The sequence below is a fragment of the Meriones unguiculatus genome, chromosome 11 (genome assembly GCF_030254825.1).
Source record: "Meriones unguiculatus strain TT.TT164.6M chromosome 11, Bangor_MerUng_6.1, whole genome shotgun sequence".
Lineage (NCBI taxonomy): Eukaryota > Metazoa > Chordata > Mammalia > Rodentia > Muridae > Meriones > Meriones unguiculatus.
Genome location: NC_083359.1, coordinates 81645681 through 81667508, shown reverse-complemented (window position 1 = coordinate 81667508; position 21828 = coordinate 81645681). Strand labels below are relative to the sequence as shown.

The following is a 21828-nucleotide window of genomic DNA, read 5'->3' as shown; positions in this document are numbered from 1 at the left end:
CCACTGAGCAAGGGTAGACATTCATATTCTTGTGTTGGTTTTTACTTAGAGGGTAGAGCTGAAGAGAACAAACAGCCATGAAGAGACTAGCTAGGAAACATCAGTCTCCACAAAATATGTGGAGACTGTAATTTGTGGAGACTGTAAAAAGAAAAGTGAGGAACATTTAGAAGGAAAAATAAGCAAGTTCTGGAAAAGGTTAAGTTCTGCAAAAGTCAAAGGTGACATGCTCAATTTTCTAGCTTGGTGGCTGGTGGGTGTGGTACTTATAGCTGAAAGAATTATATTATTTAAATTAAATAGAAGAAGTTTGGGGTTTAAATTCTTTGAATTTTTTATTTTTCTGAGATTCTCTTAGCTGTTCATCAGCCCTCTGAAACTAGAGACTAATTCTTGGGTAAATATCAGGATGAGAGTAGGTCAGATAATCTCAGGAGAGTAAACAAGACTAAGAAAAATGAGAGTGAAATTTCAGCACTCCAAACATTGAAATATCTGAGGGAGAAATGGAATCCATCCAGAAACAAGGAAATAATGACTAGGGTGCAGCAAAGAGGCCCAACAAGTTTAAACTAGAACATTACTTTGAGTCTGGTACTCTGAGAATGAGCATCTGTCATAGATTCACTATTTTTATGCTGACTACCTCATTCTAGTAAAAGTAAATGTGGTTCTGTTGTTATGAGTCACCTTACCTCACTTTACATTAAACCCCTTCTTGGTGCATTATCATATATTCATAACCCTGTTTGTGCTCTTGCTTTTTTCTCTTGATATCTTCACATCCTATCATCCTATGCCCTGTGATATCAAACATTTTATGATCACAATTCTTAGGGGTCCTTCTTCCAGGGCTGAATGCAAGTATTATCTAAAGTAGTTAGGTCCCTCAGGAGACTGGATGGTGTGAGCGATGGCACGTGTTCTTCACAGCTGAGAGCCAACAACTTTCTTCTAAAAGAACCTTTGTGCTCGCAGAGATGAAAAGCTGAGATTCAAGTCAAGGGTGGTACTGCTGTATTTTGTACAAAATAATCTCTGAATATTTATGTCTTAACCATTTGTTACCTCTGTCCACTGTGTATACCTTTTCCTGGGGAGATGTGAACAAGTATCTGCTTACCTTAGATAGTCAACAATGACAGACCCAAGTCTAGCTGGGGAAACAGATGAGTCTATTGGGGTTAATTGCTGATATACGGGGTCAGAGGTTACTTATGAGAGCATGGATGACTGAGGCAGCTGGAGTCACCAAAAGGTCCACTCCAGCCTAAGCAACAATGCACAGAAGCTGAATACCTGAAACTCCTGGCACCGTTGGAGCTGGCTGGAGACTCTTCTTCAAGGCAAGTGTTACTGTTTAATCACCTCAGGGAAGAGACTTGTGACCATTCTAACATTTAGGAGTTTGCTGAGACTTCTAAGCTTATTTCATCCCTGAGCCTTGTAAGACTTTTAAGTTTCATTTACTTCCTGGGTCTTACAGAGTCTCCCTCTAAGAGAGACTGCTTTAATTAAACGAAACTGCTACATAACACAGCCCTTTCTATAAAAACATGGTATATTGATTAAAGTTGAGTGAGAACATAACTCTAAGAAATTCGTTTTGAGGTTTCTGGGAGGCTTGTCTTATTTTCAACTTTGTAATTATTGTACCCTGTTCTCACTTCCTAAGGAGAGCAAGAATGAGTTAAATACCTAGGAAAGTCAAACACTCAGAACTTTTTGTGCTGCCTGTTTACAGTAGTGAAGGCCAAACAGTAAGTCAACCTTGGTGAACTTGGTCATTAAAAAAGTCTTCTACAGTATGGCCCAAGAGACATCATTACTGTCTTACGTACTCTAAATTAATTTAATTTTGTTGTTGTTGCCATGGATTTTAAAAATAACATGAAAGACAGAGATGCCTTCAGGATCCTTAAGAAAAGATTAACTGATATTTAGCAATGTACTAATGAAAATATATTCTAGCTTGTAATTATAGTATTTTTATAAGTGAATCAGTATAGTTTATTTCCCTATCAACCTGTCAGCTCATTTGAGTAACAGAAAGGCTTTTTTTCTGTATAATTTTTCTCTCCTTGTCTAAGGTAGTAGACAACCATAGACTATCTTAAAGAATTCATGAAATACATCATCTCAGGGTCCAGGGAGATGTGTTATCAGGGTCTTGCAGACTAATATCTATCAGCTACATAAGCTGCTGCCCCTTTTTGCTGCAGTCATCCTTGCAGCTGCGTATTGATTGCTGCTGGAGCCTGCTTTGTCAAATACTGTTCTTCCCTCATCCACAATCATTTATATTTTGCATTCATTACCTCAAAGGAAAGCAAAACTAAAAATGAAAGAATATTCAAAAATAAAGTTTTGAATTTTCAAGAGTTTTATACCTAGATAGTCTTTTAAAATTAGATTCTTCTGTGCTTAGAAAAATTTCAGGGGCTTTGCCAATAGCTTTGTGGCTTGAATAGTTTAAGAAGTATAGTTAAGAATAGTTTAAGAATTATAGTTTAAGAATTATCAAACAAATGCTGTTATATCCATTTAGTGAATTACAAGAAATATAGTATCTATAGTTAGAGGGTAATATAGCATTGGTAGTGTACAGCCACAACAACATGCAACTATTTTAGAAATTAAATTACAGTAACCTTTACTATCACCATATTAATATTAATATTTGTTCAAAGAAAAGTACAGTGAATGATTATATATTTCTTTTTCTATAAAAATCATATTCAGTTTTAGCTGAGTATATTTTTCTACCATATTTATTTCTAAGTACTTTTAAACTAATTTAAATTGGATGTGTACTGTTTTGAACTTTAGAAAGTCATGCTCATTTTTAAGGTTAAATTACTATAATTTAAATTATTTGGCATCTAGAGAAACTCTGCAGATGCAAGAAGAATTATGTTAAGTAATCCATAATATTTAAAAGCACAAATCCTTTGGTTTATCTGGTGAAGGTATACATATATACACAGTGATTTTTCTTACTGATTTGCTTCATTATTTTGGTCAAATGCTTTTACACATATACAGAAGGACACCTAGTTAGACTTGCTCTAGCATTAGTGTTTATAATCTCACAGCTCACCTCCAGCTCCAGGGAATCCAATACATTCTTCTGGACTCCACAGGCACAAGAGATACACGTGGTATGCATATATACATTCATACAAAACACTTGTATACATAGAATAAAATAAACTAATAATAGGCAATTATTTTTATTTTTAGAATATCACATAGGTGTGAAGAACTATGTAATACAACAACGTTATGGCTCCTGTTGAAGTCAGGATATCAGACATTCTAAAGAGAAGCTATATTGGGAAGGGCTCACAACTGAAAAGGCTTACACAGGGATTTTTATTGCTAATATAGTATTTTCTTCCTTAGACCAGTTGATGGTTACATGAGGCCTTGTAGTGATTTGTTTTTGTTTTGTGATCAGTTATTTATTAGAGCATACATTTTACTTTTGTGTATTTTGTGTGTTGCATTTCAGAATAAAATAGATTAAAAAGTTATTAGTTCTTTAATGAAATTACCTTCAAAGACAGGTTTAAGATATGACTTTCTCAGTGGCAATAAGAAATGATAAGCATATTGAGCTGGAGAGATTGTTCAGTGGTTAAAAGTGCTGCTATTCTTGATATCCTGAGTTCAGTTCCTAGCATACAAGTCAGGCAACTCCAGAGAACCCAAGTCCTCTTCTGGCTTCTGTTGGCACCCCGCCATGCATGTGGTGTATGTGCATGTACATAACATACAACATATGAAATAATAACAATTTTTTATTTGAAAAAAGAACTGATACACAGAACTATGTACTGTTTGTTTTGGAAATCAAGATTCCACATAATCATGATAGCAGCATCTAAGTGTTTTTATTTGCATATATGTATGTAACTAGAGCTATTTGTAACATCTTTTTCAGGACATTTTCTGCTATATGTGATAGACCTTGGCTCAAGGGGGTTTTTTATGGCATAAAACTGGGAATTCTGTGGCAGAGATTTTAAGTGGTTGAAAGTCAGGCTTTTCATTTTGTTGTTCTCAATCTCTGTGTGTAGTTATGCTTGTCTGCCCTTTCAAGACAGAACCATTCAAAGGATATTTAAAAGAGCATTTATGAATTTGAATCACTATTTAGTGTCTTTTGGGTTAATGTGTCCTTGGGCAGGATTCTAAACTGGTGGTTAGTTTCTCCATTTATAATATGGAAATAATATCATTACTGTTGTAGGCATATTGAGTATTAACCTTGTTGTGAGTGTAAAGAGTGTGACTTACTTTAAGTTCCAAAAGAAAGGTCATGATATGAAATCCAGACTGAATTTAGTATACTTAAAGTTATTGGTAATCAGTTAATTCCTCTGAACCTCACTAGTCTCATATCTCAAATGTAAAAATTACAACTCCTCTACTATAAGATTTTTGTAAGAATCAGGTGGATTCATCACTTTAAATAATAGAAGCTGCTGTTATTTTTTAAAATTAACAGTTATATACCCAACCAACTTCCTTTTGCTGCAATCCTGCTCATTTAAATTAGTAATACATAGGAAGTTAATAAGCAATCATTTGATTTAAATGTGTTCTAACATCTATTTGATTTAAAACTAATAACTAGCAGTTATCATTCTATTTGCATTTCAGTATATGATCAGAAAACGAAGACTCATAAGCTTATGACTTTCCAAATAATCAGCATCTGTCTTTGTTGAAAAAGTCAGAAAATCAGTGGAGTATTTACTGCCTTCAAAGAAAAAGGTAGATCATCCAAGAGATGCAAAATGTAGTAAGGTGGAGTAAAGACAGTTTTATAGTACATATGAAGACTGTGTTAATTATCAAATTATCAAAATTCAGGGCTTAGCCAGAAAATATCTTATGTACATTACATGGTTCTTAAAGGTTTGCTTTGTTTAACAATTTGTTGTGGAGAGATACAGTGAGACCTAGAGGTGGTCTCCATCCGTTAATGGTTTCTGTTTATTGATGGTCCTCAGCAATACAAATGACAGATCCTTGCTAGCATTCGTTACCTAACAGTGATTACATCGTCTCATTACATTACATCATTCTCAGAGAATATATGCTAGGCAGATGTTTCATTTTGTATTATTTTACGTAACCATGGAGGACATTGTGTTGTCTTAAATTATAAAATTTTAATGTTTATCTTTTCCTTTTCCCAGTCTAATAACATTGATTTTGAGAGAAACTTCTAGTACACAGGAAAACCAGAATTTGGTATTAAAGACCTGCCTATTCCCACACCTTAATATTTTATTTAAAAATATATTATTCAATTTTTTAGGCTAATTGCATATCAGTGATAAATTGAATTATTTTGGTCAGTGAAGCATTAATCATTGTAATAGGCTAGCCAGACACTTTAGTGGTGTTGTTTAAGTAGGTAGCAATTGTTGGGAAAACTGCACATGCCAGGAGAGATTCTGAACTGCAGGCATACCAAGTGTTAGATCTTAATTGGTCTTCTTTTTTTCCACTACATGAGGAACACATTTAAAATATAAAACTAGTGAAGTTCAGAGTCATTAGCTGATTTACCTGATGCAAAATACAGACATTAAAAAAGTTTCTTAGTTTCCTATTTGCAGTAAAACAGGAGATCAGGTACTAATATGGTTCCTTTTAGCTGTCCTCCTCTCTTGCTGTTTTGAGATAGGGTCATGAATAGCCCATGCTTACCAGAAGCTATGTATTTGAACATGATCTTGAACTCCTGATTCTTTTGCCTCTTCTAAGTGTTAAGACTACTGGCATGTACCACCGTTCCTTGTTTCCAGTGCTCACAGCAGTGTTTTTCGTCTACCTTTTTGCTGTCTTTTATCTTGGGGGTCAATCACCACCCTGTCTTATTGGTGTGGCACACTTTCACTGGGAAGGACTAAGGAATGTAGTTGTTTACTAAAATGTTCCTAAGCTATATTGTGTTGTTTGATATTTACTGACAACTGTTGAGCTCTCTGCACAGGTAATGGTGGACACAGTTCAGAGGCTGAGGCACACAGATAATGTAATGATGTGTGTTAGGTACTGTTCCTGTCGCTGTGGTGAAATACTCTGACAGAAGCAACTTAAGAGAGAAAGAGTTTTGTTTTTGGTTCACATAGGTTCCAGTCCATGATGAAGGGAATTTCAGTGACAGGAGCGTAAAGGGGCTGGTCGCACTGAGTGCAAGCTCAGGAAGCAGAGCAGTGAACATTTGTCTTACCTTTCCCTTTTTATTTGGCTCACAACCGTGGAGTAATGCCACCGCTGGTGAGTGGCTCCTCCCACCTCAGCTCACCTAGTCTCTCATAAACATGATTCTACATCCTAACAAATGTATAATATTAACTAATACAGGATGTAAGAAAAGATTTATGGATTCAGACAGCATATATAACTCATCAAGTTAAAGGTAATAACAAATAGTACGGTTTGAGTACAGCTTTTAATCACTAAAGTTTCAAATGCAGGGGTGTGCGAAGTATAAACTAGCCTATCTATTCTTACTGCTTTCCTGACAGTGTTTTATCTTGCAAAAAGTGGGGAGATGGCCCATTCTTCCCAGTGATACACAGGAAATATTACCATGTACATATAAGAAAGCAAGTGCTTTTTAACCATACAGTTTAAAAATTCACTTTAATAGTAGAAAAGTCACTTTTTAAACAAAAGTCACTTTTATAATTTTTGAGAAGGTAAAATTTTACTCCTGTACTCATTTATCCCCTTAGTACTTTTATGTAAAGTATTATTGTAATTGGCAATGTATAAGATACTCCCTGTTTTCCAAGGAGGAGAGGAGTAGGCAAATGTGTATTATCTCTCACATAATTCCAGTTAATTGTTAACAGCATTTTTGGCATGTCCATTATTATTTCTAATTATTTAAAACTAAAAATATTAGACACTCAGATCTTTTCTGTTCAAAGTCATCAGCTAATAAATAAGAGCATACCTAGGAATTTATGCATAATGGTATGACCCCAAAATCATGGTTTTCTGCCACAATATTATGTCTTTTTAAAGAAAAATAAAGATGTATATTCAAGTGTGTTTGTGTTTGGGTATATACATGTGAGTGTAGGTGCCCTCAGAAGCTAGAAAAGGACATTGTATCCTTTGGAGCTAGAGTTACCAGTGGATTTGAGTAATTTATTTTTTTAAATTTAATTTTATTTTAATCACAGGTCATTCACTTGTATTCCAGCTGTAGCTCCCTCCCTTTTCCCCTCCCAATCCTACCTTCCCTCCCTCATCTCCTCCCTGCCCTGATATGAGTAATTTAATGTGGGTGCTGAGAACTTGTTTCAGGTCCTCTGCAAGAGCAGTGTATTAATTTGCTTTCAATTGTTGTGATAAAATACTGATCAAAACAACTTTTTGGAGTAAAGGGTTCATCTTATAGAGAAGTCAGGGTAGCAGGATCCAGAGGCAGAGGCTGGAGCAGAGAGGATGAAGGTACAGTGCTTACTGGCTTGCGCCTCTGCCTCTCATTCAGCTACCTTTATTTTTTGATTTGTTTTTGTTTTTGTTTTTCAAAATAGGGCTTTATCTATGTTGCCATGGCTCTCCTGGAACTCACTTTGTAGACCTGGATGGCCTTGAACTCAGAGATCTGCCTGCCTCTGCCTTCAGAGGGCTGGGATTAAATACATGTGCGACCACCACCCTACTTCAGCTGCCTTTCTTTTGTACCCCAGAACAACCAGCCTAAGGATGGTACTGTCCACAGTAGCTGGGACCTCCCACACCAATCTTGAGTAAGAAAATGCCTTCTTAGTCTTGCCTACAGACCAAGTTGATGGGCTTTTTCTGAGCTGACGTTCCTCTTTCCCAGATTCACTCTAGCTTGTTTCAATTAAAGACAAGCAAGCAAGCAAGCACACAAACAAAAAACTAACCAGAACAAGCATTAAGAGTTCTTAACTACTGAGCCATCTCTCCAGCTCTGCAGCATCTTTTCCATAGGTATCATGCATTTCTTGGAAACCTATGTGAGGAGCATGATTGTCTATAGTTTTTTGAAGATTACTGTGTCACAGAAAAGATAGTGATAGATCCTTACCTAACCAGTGTTTCTACCTTTTCTTTCCCTACAACCTACTCCTCATAGAGCAGTGAAATGACCTTAGTGGAAATAAAGTCAAGATTCTCTACTTTAAAAACTCTGGTGAATGGCAGTTCAGTGTCCAAGTGGGTTCCATAGTAATGAGAACAGGGACTGCTTCTGACATGAACTGATTGGCCTGCTCTTTGATTACCTCCCCCTGTGGGGGGAGCAGCCTTACCAGGGCACAAAGGAAGACAATACAGTCACTCCTGATGAGACCTGATAGACTAGGATCAGAAGGAAGGGGAGGAGGACCTCCACCATCAGTGGACTTGGGGAGGGACATGGGTGGAGAAAGGGAAGAGAGGGTGGAATTGAGAGGGGAGGAGGGAGGGATACTACAGGGGATATACAAAGTGAATAAACTGTAATTAATAAAAATACAAAAAAAAAAAACCCTCTGGTGACTTCCTACCGCACTTAGACTACAGTTCTTACTTTTTAGTGTTGTCTCTGTCTGGGTTTTTCTGGAGGTAGTTTACCTCAGCTCATGAGAGCCAATTGTTAAATTTTCAGGAATTCTGCATATCAGTTGTTCAAAAATTAAATGAGTGTAGATTTTATCTTGATTCTCCATGCCTTGCTCATTTATCAGAAACCAGCCAATGAACCAAATGAAGAATCCAAACCTCATAAAAACTATTAAACATGGAACAGAGCCCAATCCTTGCTATCTAGGCTGGCCCCTGTGAGCCTGCTGTGTAAGTATATGCCTCCTGGAGATGGAGAGATGGCTCAGAGGTTAAGAGCACTGTCCACTCTTCCAGAGGTCCTGAGTTCAATTCCCAGCAACCACATGGTGACTCATAACTATCTATACTAGGAATGTGATGCCCTCTTTTGGCATGCAAGTATACGTGTAGATAGGGTACTAATATATGTAAAATAAATCTTAAAAAAAAAAAAAGAACATGCCTCCCTCAACAAAGGTTGTATTAGTCTGAGAATTGGTGTGGCTGAGCCTCCATTTCCAAGACAGCTTGATTCTTTAATCTCTCAGTCTTTTACTGTATATTGGAATTTCCACAAAGTCCTAGACAAGCAAGGATATTATTGAGGTTGCACAGTCCACTGACTACAATATTGTATATTTTACTATAAATATGGTTCTGGACAGTGAAAATGGAAAAAATGCATAGCAGTCATAAGCAAAGGAACTCTGAAATCATTCCTGAAACCTTAAATGGTAGAAGATGCTGCACGAAGATCTATTGAATGTTTTTTGTTTGTTTGTTTGTGCATTTATGTTTGGGTTCATTTCTTAAAGATGTAAGAATCACACATTAATAAGACTGATAAACCAGTTAAAAATTAAATTATATGAACATAATTAAATGATGCTTTAGAAACAGAAGATATTAGTCAAAACTCATTACTTCCTAATTATTTTACAAGTTTTTACTGTTAGTTGCATTAAGCCCATATCTCTCATGTGTTCTGTTCATATGACAGATCACCTGTTTATTAGTATGCTGCATATCACTGCTCTCTTCTAACTCCAGCCCACTTGTGTCTCTCTTCTGAGCTATGGATAATCAGACATTTTAATGCTCTAGTGGGGCCCCTCTAGCCCCTTGTCATTGGCATTATTAACCCAATGTTCAGTTTGTGACGACAGTCACTATTATTGTCAGTAAAGTGTTTTGCTATTGTTAAAGTAGTTAGTAACCACCTGGAAGTGAACAGTTTAATTTCAAAATGTTTTCATATCATCATCAATGTTTCATCAAGGCTTAGTTTCACTCCCTTAATAAAGCTACCTCACTGAGTTATATCCTTTCTTAAATAGACATTATCATAACTTCAAAAGCAAAATGTGATTTCAACTCAGTATATGAATTTCCTTTCTTATTTACTGTGAAAATGTCAATAGTTACTGTTTGTAAGTGTAGTTTGTATACTCTAAGATATTTGTTTTCAGGTTTTTTTTTCTGATGTAATCTTTTTTTTTTTTTTCAATGCAGTTTATTCAGGAACCTTGAACAATCATCTGACCCTGGGGAAAGCCAGCCCACAGCTTAAATAGCCTCTGGGTAGCCAAACCCAGCGTGCCATGTGGGCAATGCAGATAGGTCCACATACATGGAAGCAAACCAGATCCTCAGCCTTAGCCAAATGTGGAATTGTTCGTGACAGAGAGCACTCACCATCGGGAAGGTGGAAGGCGGAAACCAGCTCCATCTTTAAGGCGCAACATTCCGCAGCTCTCTACAGTTCCCCCTTTTTGTTTTAGACGCATCAGGCAAGAGTAGAGGTCTGATCTCTGATATTAGAAATAAATTGGGACTTAGTTTTCAGTTTTTTAAGTGACATTTTTGCAGTATTTGTATGCTTACTCTGTTAATACTGATAATGTATATATACATTAACTTATTTATGTATATGGCTTATATATGCATATACGTCCACATACATATGTGCTTGTGAGCATACGGAGATCAGAAGTCAACATCGATGGCTTTTCTATTGCCCTCTACATTATCCTTCTCTCCTACTGAACTGTAAGTTCACTGGTTCAGCTTACAGACATGTTCTTCCATGCTTACACCCAAGTTAGTCCTGGCGTTCAAACTCAGGTCACCTACTGAACTACCTCAACAGCTCCTAAGAATAAATATATTAATTAAAAGAGAGATATTATAGAAAAATGAAGTAGACATGCTAAGTAGAGCCTATTAATCTTTAAAAAGAAATGGCCATGTTTTGTTTTTCAGAGGACCATATATTTCTAATAAATTTCTCACTTATTTTGTTACCAATCTTTAAAAAATTTATAGGAGTAATTGTAGTCTTTGATACCCACATGATAATTCTTGGGTTCCATACTTTCTTCTTTTTAGTCTTCACAGGTAAAATTTCTCCCCAGGCTAGATGACTACTTCATATATTTTTTTATGTGGCTATTAACTAACAACTAAAAGCCTGACTATATTGCTGAAGTTAGAAAAGGAGGATACTCACTCTAAGGCTACCTCTCCCATATATATATATTAGGGATTTACATGAAGATTATAGGCTAGAATTATCACTTGTCACATTTTTTTCTCTTGCATCAAAGCCAAGCTGCTAAACAGTCTTGTTTTTCAGTTGTATTAATTGGATGTGCATAATCTTTGTATGAGGAGACAGACATGTCATATAAATTGCATATCTAAAAGTAAACAGAAATTTGTGTCTACTTGTTATTGCTTTGTGGTTACTTTGAATGGTTTATCATGTTCTGGCCCATTCTGAATTACACCTCTGTATGTACTCTAGCTGTAGCAATGTTTTCCATGTACCCAACCTGTCCCAAGATTTAGTCTTTATCATGTGAGTTGGTTGTGAAGGTCTATTCCATTCTCTTTTTATCCTCAGTGCCTCCCACAGTGCCTGCATCTGAGGTGTGCAGTAACCCTGTGTAGGAAAACCAAAAGGTATTAAAGTACCTGCTTTAGTGGTCTTACCATGTTCAAGGAGGTACTGGCATTTTATCCTCCTTGTAAGATTCTGGATAGTAAAATATTCAGCTAATTGTCATCCACTTACAGAGAAACTGAATGAATTAGCTTGCTACAGTACTTGGGATGCAACATTTTTTTTTTTTTTCGAACAGCTGCCTATGAAGAAATCCAAGAGAATAGCATGAGGCTTATTTAGGTTTTCATGGTAAGAAAAGCATTTTAGGTGGTAAAGGTACAAGTTGGTTTCACTTCAGACAAAAATGCTAGTGCAGAATGAGGAGTGAATTCTGTGTTTTTTATACCACACAATTAGACTCTGAAAGTACTTAAGACCTGACAGCTAAAGTGAGGGGCCAGACTTTATGAAAGGCTTTAGATTGCTCCCAAATAAAAATAAAACAAGCTAATGTGTAGATGATCCAAATTATAATGAAGTATACATATTTAATAGTAGATTTTATTAATAATTGAGACTTCTCCTCATTTAAAAGTATAGAAGTAGCCAATTTGGATAAGAAGTTAAATACATAATTACATTTCTAAGTGAGAAAATGAAACTATTTGAGTTTGTTATTCAGGCATGAAGTTAATTTATCCAAGATAAAAAAAATAATATCAAGTAATATTTCCCAAAGGTGACATATCTTTTGGACATAAAGTATACCACCTTTGTCTGTTTCCTAGGTGTAATTTTCAGATTACTATTTTTCTGTTTGTGTTCTTTGAGTTCTGTGATACCATAATTTTGAAATTTATTCCTTTGATTTCAGACCTTATTCTGTATTAGACAAAATATCTCTGAAAGGGTTGATTTTTGTTGTTGTTATTGAAATCTTGTTGTTAGAAACTCAAAAGATCCTTTCTTAAATTTTTTTTAATTGAAAGAAAAAATAGCAACGTCAAGAAGATTCTGGAAGGATAGCATTACACTGAGTGATGACTTACACTTTAATCCTGGAACTTGGGAGGCTGAGATAGGACATAATGAGACCTTTTTTCAACAACTAAGCAATAAGTAATAAAAATCTATTTATTCTTTGTAAATCTGGCCCTTCTTTTGTGACTATACCTTACCCACAGCCCATCCCTGTGCCAAGAGTGATATGCTATTAAACCTAGTTGATGATACAAAAGTAATAGCTCAGATTAATAATAATCATATTCATAGGAATATGATTAAATGAATTCTGGAATATTCACAGAGTAGAATACTCTGTAACTATTACAAAAATAAAGATATAACTGTTTATATAACAAGAGGGAAACAATTTTAATGTTAGTGGGAGAAAAACAAAATATACATGTATGTGAAATATATATATATATACACACACACACCCATACTCATATATGCATACATACGTATATACATACACACCACATACACACATCTTTTGTGAAGAAAAGGAAAAAGTAAAATAAAATTTAATTATTTTATACAGAAAAAGTATGTGAAGTCTTTTTTTATGCAGAAACACTGGCAAGATTCAGAATTACTGTGTAGTTAAGAAATTTTGCGGTGGAGACCAGGAGCCAATTCTCTAGGCTCACAACAGGCCTTCAGCCATTCCTGTGGAAGATGTGAAGGACCTTTTCATATATTCTGAACAAATGGCATTCATTCATGTTTCATATTGTGTTTTCCTGTAGATGCCAGAGGAGCAAGCATTCTGTGTTTTGGTAAAAATCATGTATAAATATGGATTACGAGACCTGTACAAAAACAATTTTGAAGATCTTCATTGCAAATTCTATCAACTTGAGAAACTAATGCAGGTAAGAGAAGATGGGAAATTTTATCACCCATGAATTTGTTGTTATCAAAAATCCCTAGTAGATGCATCAGGCATGTTCAAGGTTCCTGAATAAACTGCATTGAGAAGAACAAACAAACAAACAAAAAGATCAGAAAGAAGGAGAGGAGGACCTCCCCTATCAGTGGACTTTGGGAGAGGCATGCATGCAGAAAGGGGGGGAGGGTGGGACCGGGAGGGAAGGAGGGAGGGGCTTATGGGGGGATACAAAAGGAATAAAGTGTAATTAATAAAAGTTAAATAAAAAATTTAAAAAAATCCCTAGTAGAATTGATGAACAATTAACTATGAAAATTTAATGGATATAACTTAAAATGTAAATATATTTGTTATATTTTATTAATGATTTTGCAGATATAACGTTACTTTTTTTTCAAAAATCAGTATTTCTTATATGCTTTAAAAGTCAAATAACTATATCTAATAAATGAACTAATTGGGTTTGATGACCATTTAGATACCTCATTTTAATTATCAAATAGATACATATGGGTCATTTTCAAAGTGAGAATATTGTACAATAACTGGTTTAATGGAGAGAGAAAGAGAGAGAGAGAGAGAGATCTGTTTATAGAGACAAATGAGCATTAGCTTTTCTGAGCTTTTGCCTCTATCCTGTTATGGGAGTACTTTGCAGTTGGCCTTTCATGCTTTTTTTTTTTTTTTTTTTTTACATGTGCAAGGTTTATTGGAATCAATGTGCTAATACTGGTGTGGGACAGTGACAGTGGTGTAAGTGTGTATATGGACAGAGATAGAGAGAATAAAGTTCTAAACATCAAGTTAATAAGGGTATCTATTCTGTCTCGAACAGCTATTACTAATCTGACTGGCTATTGTTAGTATCTTTAAAAATCGTTTTTAATTTTACTGTTTATTTTATTTTATTTTTCATTACACTTTTTTTTTACTTTGTATCCCCCCTCTAGTTCCCTTCCTCCTTCTGTCCCAATCCCTCCCTTCCTCTCCCTTCTCCACGCATACGCCTCCCCAAGTCCACTGGTAGGGGAGGGTTTCTTTTTTTTTCCTTCTGATCCTAGTCTGTTAGGTCTCATCAGGAATGGCTGCATTGTCTTCCTCTGTGGCCTCTCAGGGGGAGGTGATCAAAGATCAGGCCAATCAGTTCATGTCAGAAGCAGTCCCTGTTCCCATTACTATGGAACCCACTTGGATACTGTACTGCCATGGGCTACATTTGTGCAGGGGTTCTAGGTTATCTCCCTGCATGGTACTTGGTTGGAGTATGAGTCTCAGGAAAGACCCCTGTGTTTAAATTTTTGGGTTCTGTTGCTCTCTTTGTGGAGCTCCTGTCCTCTCCACACTCTGCCCAACAGTTGGCCATAAGTCTCAACATCTGCTTTGATAGTCTGCAGGGTAGAGCCTTTCAGAGGCCCTCTGTGGCAGGCTCCTAACTTGTTTCCTGTTTTCTTCTTCTTCTGATGTCCATCTTCTTTGCCTTTCACAATAGGGATTGAGCATTTTAGCCAGAGTCCTCCCTCTAGATTAGTTTCTTTAGGTATACAGACTGTAGTAGGATTATCCTATATTATATATCTATATGAGTGAGTATATACCGTGTGTGTCTTTCTGCTTCTGGGACAGCTCACTCAGCTTTTCATGCTTTTGAAAAGCATTTGCATGTTTAGCTAGAGAGAGAGTAAAAGCAACATACAGGCACTGTTAGGAGCTACTTATCAGTATTACACTCTTGTACAATTTTGCTTTGTCATTTTTTATATGATCAAGATTTGGTTTTTAAAGACATTTTTATTTTTTATATGTATGTGTATTTCTGCATGCATATGCGTTTGTATTTGGGGGCTTATGGCAGCTAAAAGAGGGCAGATCTGCTGGAGCTGGAGCTGCAGGTGGATGTGAACTATCCGATTTGGGTGTCGGGAAGCAAACTCAAGTCCTCTCGAAGATTAACAAAGCTCTGAATTGCTAAACCATGTGTTTAGTGCCCAGATCGAGTTTTTATATCTAGTCATGCTTTGGAATTTTATAGTGCTCAAAAATATTCTACAATCATACTGTATACCTCAAATAATACTGCTTGATGATTTGTAACACTTGCAACTGATGAATAATAAAATTACATAATCTTTATTAAAAATTCAAATGATGTTTTGGTCGTGAGTTTGAGGGTACATGTTGTTTCTAGGTAGGAGTCTTACCTTGGAGTCAGAATTTTCATAAGAATGAAAGTGTTCTGAGAGAACAAAATTTTTCTCCCAAGAAGCAAGAGCACTTGTGTTAGCAAGGATAATCTGTTATAACAAGTCTTTGCTGTCCACACTCATCTGTCATGTATTCAGTTCCCCTTGTCATCACTTCTGTACACTGACATAAAAGGCCACCAGTAAAGATTATGTTTTGGTTGTGTTCAAGTATAGCAGAGCTTGATAGACACTGCGGTTATTGCAAAAAGTAAAACTTCCTCAACAGTTGTTCCCCTAATTCTTTCATCTTGACTTTTAGGAGCAGCTGCCGGATCTGTACAACCATTTTTGTGAGCTGAGCCTGGAAGCTCATATGTATGCATCCCAGTGGTTCCTCACTCTCTTTACTGCCAAGTTTCCTCTCTGCATGGTGTTCCACATCATTGACCTTCTGCTGTGTGAGGTACAGTGTCCACGTTTCTTACCTGTGTCAAAGGAGAAAAGTCTGCTTAGAAATAGTTATTTTCTTTTCATGCTATTAATCTACACTCATGGACCAAAATTTCAATTGACTTTTTAAGAAAGATTATGTAATTTTATTATTTGTCAGGAATAAAATATTAAGGCTTTTATAATTTCCACAAAATAAAATTAGGTGGCTGAATTTGTGTTATTATAGTCCTAATAAGCTTTATCTGTAAATTGTACATCACCAATTGAACTTTTAAAAAAGCTAAATAAGTGCATTTAGAGTCAGCGGTTTTTACTATTTATACATTTAAACTACATTAGGGAATATAAATAAGTCCCAACAATTAATTACTCCATTTGTATATGCAATATTTTTGGTTCCTCCAAGAAAGAAAAATGATAAAAATTTTAGATTATGTAATTTTCATTTCTTCTCCTGTCCTCTTTTGTTGTCTCCTTTCCTTTCTGTCTTCACTTCCGCTTCCCTTCTTGCAGAAGGAGGACTCAAACCTATGACTTTATGCATGCCAGACACGTGTTCTATCACTGAACTACAGCCTCAGCTCATTTATATTTTTAGGCAGTGGAATGTGTTAGGAATTCATTTAAATGTTTTTTTGGTGTTTGAATTTGTTTTATTTTGTTTTTATTCTTTTTAGTTCCCTTAGTTGACTGTATCCATTTTATCTGTTTTCTTTTGGGGCAGTGCAATGAAGGCTGAATCCTGCCTTCTCAGTACATATATTCTACCATTGATGTATACCTCCATATTTACTTTATCTTTTTAAATACTTCATTACACATACTCGTATCTTATATTGTATTGTCTGTTGAATGCCTGGCAATTATCTTGAAAGGTAGTTTGCTGGGCCTCGCATGGTAGTGCATACCTTTAATCCCAGTGCTTAGGAGGCAGAGTTGGTAGAATTTCCATGAGCTCTAGGACAGCCAGAGCTACATAGTAAGACTTTGTTTCAAAGGGGGGGAGGGGAGTAGCTTTCTTGATGAAAAGTATCTATTTGAATAAAAGTATAAATGTACACAAAAGTAAGACTATTCATTTTAATCACCATAAACATTGTTAATTTAACTTTAAAAATAGTACTTGAAGTGTATAAGCTATATAAAGTCTGATTTCTCAGCCATCAACAAGAAATATCATTTCATATACAAACATTGCTGGACTTTTACTCTCAAAGTCTCTTGTTATTAGTTTCATAGCATCTGAAATTGGAAAGTATTTAGGCAAGGAAGTTTTAAATCATTTGTGACATACTTTGGTAAGGAAGATTTGAGTATTTTGCTAGATTCACCGAAAGAGATCTTGAATCCTGATTATGTAACAGTGATTGATGTTGATTGATAATACATTTATTATCCTATTCATTTTATTTATAAATTAGTCTATAAAATGCCATTTTAAATGTAGCCAGTGGAAGACTGCAAAGAAGCTAAAGCCTTCTTCAGTATGCTATGCTAGATCTCAGTATACACAAAGAAAACTAGGCCATTTATGAAGAACTCTTTGACTGATTATCCTGAATGGTTATGACTCCTATTTTTTATGGTACTCTTTTTAAAAGAAACCAAATTCAGGTGTCTGAGTTCTGTAGTCCTAAAACAAGTTATTACTCAAAATTAATTTTGATAAATAAGTCTTTATAGGCATTATCTTAAGTTATACACTGACTTAATTGTAGTGTTTTATGAAATGAGAGTGACTATATGTTATGTTAATGGTTTTTGCATTATAAACAGGATGAGCTTGAAATAACTTGTCATCACTTGATATTGTTTTCTTAAAGAGATTATCTGTGTTCATGCTAGATTAGTCTGTGATTTTCATTACGGAGTTTAGTGTGCATAATTGTTCTGCTAAATGGCTTTCTCTGCTGCTTCTGGAAGAACAGTAATAGTCTAGTGCAGTTTGGCAGATGGATGGATGACTTGCTGAAATTGTCTCCTGAGCCATGCCACCTGCTTCGGGAAATTTAATCTTGAAGATTCTTGAATTTCTAATTTTGAATACTAAGAATATTACTCAAATTTATAGTAAAACAATGCAAACAAAATTTATAAGTGTTTCTGTCGTTGTCATCTGTGATCACAGTTGGTGAAAGATCAGGGCATTCACTATCTGGTTTTTGTCTTTTAATCATTATACGAAGTAATACATTTATTATTGCATTTTAGTAATTATTTTTATTTTCCTTCCTCACTCTTCCTTAATTTTTTTCTTTTCTCCCCTCTCATGGACTCCTTTCTTTCTGAGACTGGGTTTCCTCACTTAATAGAGTAATTTCCAGATCCAGATCATTTTTCCTTTTGGCTGAATAAAAGTTTATTGTGTGAATGTTCCAAGTTTTCTTTATCCATTCATTGTTGATGGACATCTCTGTGGCCTACCTCTCCTGGCTGTTGTGAACAGTGCAGCAGTTAATGTATGTGTGCAAGGCTCTCTGTGGTAGTATTTAGTTTTAAGTATGTACCCAGTAGCAGCAGAGCTGGGTCATATGGAAGTTTTAGTTTTAGGTTTTCAGGAATCTTCATGTTCAAATTTGCTTCTCTGTTGCTTTCATAAATACCATTACGAAAAGCAACTTATCATGTGGTTTTTACTTCTTGATCACAGTCTGTCCAGTTTATTTGCACATTTATTGATTATTTATTGATCATCGGTTTTGTTTTTTTGTGTGTTTAAATTTTGAAGTTTTGGTCATGAGTCTTTGCTTTGAAAACACTGCTAGTTAGAGTCTTTCAGATGCGCTCAGTAGACTCCTGTCATACGTTCAATGCACATCCCATCTGTCTTTCTAAACGAGGATTGATCATCTTACCCCATGTCCGCTCAATTGATTATCTTTTTTAGGTGTATAGATTTCATTATGTTTATCATATCTTATAGGTCTATATAAGTGAGTATATCCCATGTTTGTCTTTCTCCTTCTGGGATATTTCACTCAGAATGATCTTTTCTAGATCCCACCATTTGCCTGCAAATTTCATGATTTCCTCCTTTTTGATTGCTGAGTAGTATTCCATTGTGTAAAAATACCACAATTTCTGTACCCATTCCTCCGTTGATGGACATCTTGGCAGAGTACAGGGAATCATAAGAAAGAAGGGGAGTTAGTCTGATGGGGAAAGGATAGGAGCTCCACAAGGACCAAATATATCTGGGCACAGGGTCTTTTCTGAGACTGACATTCAACCAAGGACCATGTATGGATATAACCTAGAACCTCCACTCAGATGTAGCCTGTGGTAGCTCAGTAACCAATTGGTTTCCCAAAGTGAGGGGAACAAGGACTATTTCTAACAGGAACTCAATGACTGGCTCTTTGGCCTCCCCACCCCCGAAGGGAGGAGCAGTCCTGTTAGGCCACAGAGGAGGGCTTTGCAGCCAGTCCTGAAGATACCTGATAAAACAGGATCAGATGAATGGGGAGGAGGTCCCCCCCATCAGTGGACTTGGAAAGGGGCACGGTGGAGATGAGGGAGGGAGGAAGGGACTGGGAGGGAATGAGGGATCGGGACACGGCTGGGATACAGAGTTAATAAAATGTAACTGATAAAAAAAAATAATAAAATAAAATAAAAAATTTGAAGTTTTTAAAATATATTCTAGATACTGTTACCATATCCAAATCTGACAGATTTTTCTTTCATTTTGTGGGCTATGTTTTCACTGCACTGATATTTCCCTTGTTTGTGCAGGAGCGTTTTGATTTCATGTAATCTCACACACCAATATTTCATACACTGTTGGAATCCTTTTTACAATGTTCTTGCCTTACCTTTGGACTTAATTGTTTTTCCCTAGCATGTTTTAAATTAGGGCCTTTTATACATCTCAATGTGTGTGTGTTTGTGTGTGCGTGTGTGCGTGTGTGTGTGTGTGTGTGTGTGTGTGATAGGTAGGAGATATGGGTCTAATTTCATTCTTTTATATGTGGCTATCCAGAGTGCCAACACTATTTGTTGAATAGGGGACCTTTTCTCTAATGTATTTTTAACATCTTTTAAGAAAAAGGTTAGATGATCAAACATGTATACATTTATTTCTGGCTCTTCTATGCTTTTCTACTGACCCAAACATGTTTTCATGCCAGTACTGTGCTGTCTTTGTCACAGTATGTCTCTGGTATAATTTGAGGTCAGGTACCATGATATCTCCAGCAGTGTTCTTTCTGCTTAGGACTGCATTTGCTTTCTGTGAATTTTGTGTTTACATATGAATTTTAGATCTGTCTTTTCTAGTTCTGTAAAGAGTGTCTTTCGAATTTTGGTTGAGATTGCATTTGAATCTTCAAATTGATTACTTTTGGTAACACGGCTGCTCCTACACAATTGGTCGTGCTAGCATGGAAGCTTGGACAGTCCGTCTGTCATGTAGGGTCTCCTTCAATTACTTTCTTTCTTTCTTTCTTTCTTTCTTTCTCTCTCTCTCTCTCTCTCTTTCTTTCTTTCTTTTTCTTTCTTCTTTCCCTTTTTGGTGTATTAAAGTTTTTACTACAGAGGTCTTTTACCTCATTGATTAGGCTTATTTTTGTATCTGCATAGCTTTCCAAAACATGGGGTATGTTATAGTCATAGCATCATGATTTCTAAGGAAGTGACAGAGGAAAGTAGCTCTTCAAAATAAACTTTGTGAGGAGCCGTATTTTAGTGTGCCTCAGGATGTTCATTTTTTCCACTAACTCATCTTTGTCATCTTTGTCAAGAATTATTTTGCAAAGGAGCTTTTAAGTAAACTTTGACTTCCTGCCTGTCTGCTTTTTCTCTTTGCCCCTTTCCTTCTTCTAGTTAATAAAATATTTATATCAAAAGCTATTCTTTTCTATGTGCTAACTATTCTAGAGGAAGAAATGGTCTTAAATAAACTATATACTGGGTCTTTTTCATATCTCTTTGTAAAAAACAGTACAGATCTTGGTATTTGTCAGTATTTTGTTGCAAATGAAAGACTAAAAAAGTTCTTTAAAATACAGATTTTTTTCAAAGTCATTCTAACAAAAAATACTAGTCAGTAAAGTGTTTCACTTGAAGATCCTATTGGTTTTTAAAATTTTTTCTAATAAGACTAAATTTATTCAGTACCCTAAAGTAAAAGTTTTGCTATAAGCATCCAACAATATAAAAGTACAAAATAAATCTGTACATTTCTAATATGTTAATACAAAGTGCATGACTACATACAGTACATCCTGCAGGCAGAGTGGATGGGGAGAAGGCTGTGGTTGAGGTCTAGTAGTAAATAAATAAATACAGAAGTAGAGATGAGCCATCAAAATATATTCTACCACCAATACTGCAGCCAAAATGTACAAAAATAAATCCCATGTCAAAGTAATGCAGGAGAATGGTAATGGCTGGACTCTGTACTACACCAAGGGCTGTGGAGAACCGACCCAGTCACTGGGCAGTCTGTGCATAGAAAGAAACATACAAACTGTGGCTCTCCTTGTGAAACACTAACAGACTTTAGGAATCCAGTTTTTAAAATAATCATGAGTGACAGAATAATACTGAGGCAGCCACGTAACCTCCCTCTATGAGAGGTCTGAAGTGGCTCCATTGTTTTTTCTACACTTTGAGAAGAGGCAATCAGACAACTTCATTTGGGTCCTACTGAGAAGCCTGCATTGAGATCTAGAGGTGAGGAGCTCCATTCAGCTTTCTAGTCATTCATTCATTCATTCATTACAATTTATTCACTTTGTATCCCAGCTGTAGCCCCCTCCCATGTTCCTTTTCAATCCCGTCCTCCCTCCCTCTTCTCCTCCCATGCTCCTTCC

At 35.9% G+C, this 21828-nt stretch overlaps 1 protein-coding gene across 5 annotated transcripts in view; it reads left to right on the top strand.

Moving 5' to 3' along the window:
- Nucleotides 1-21828, top strand: part of Rabgap1l (RAB GTPase activating protein 1 like) — a 626983-nt gene that overhangs the window by 399596 nt on the left and 205559 nt on the right. For all 5 annotated transcript variants that reach the window (XM_060364541.1, XM_060364539.1, XM_060364540.1 and 2 more), the window contains 2 exons: nt 13234-13359; nt 15879-16022. In XM_060364541.1, the coding sequence (XP_060220524.1) occupies nt 13234-13359; nt 15879-16022 (270 nt within the window). The remainder of the gene's footprint in view (nt 1-13233; nt 13360-15878; nt 16023-21828) is intronic.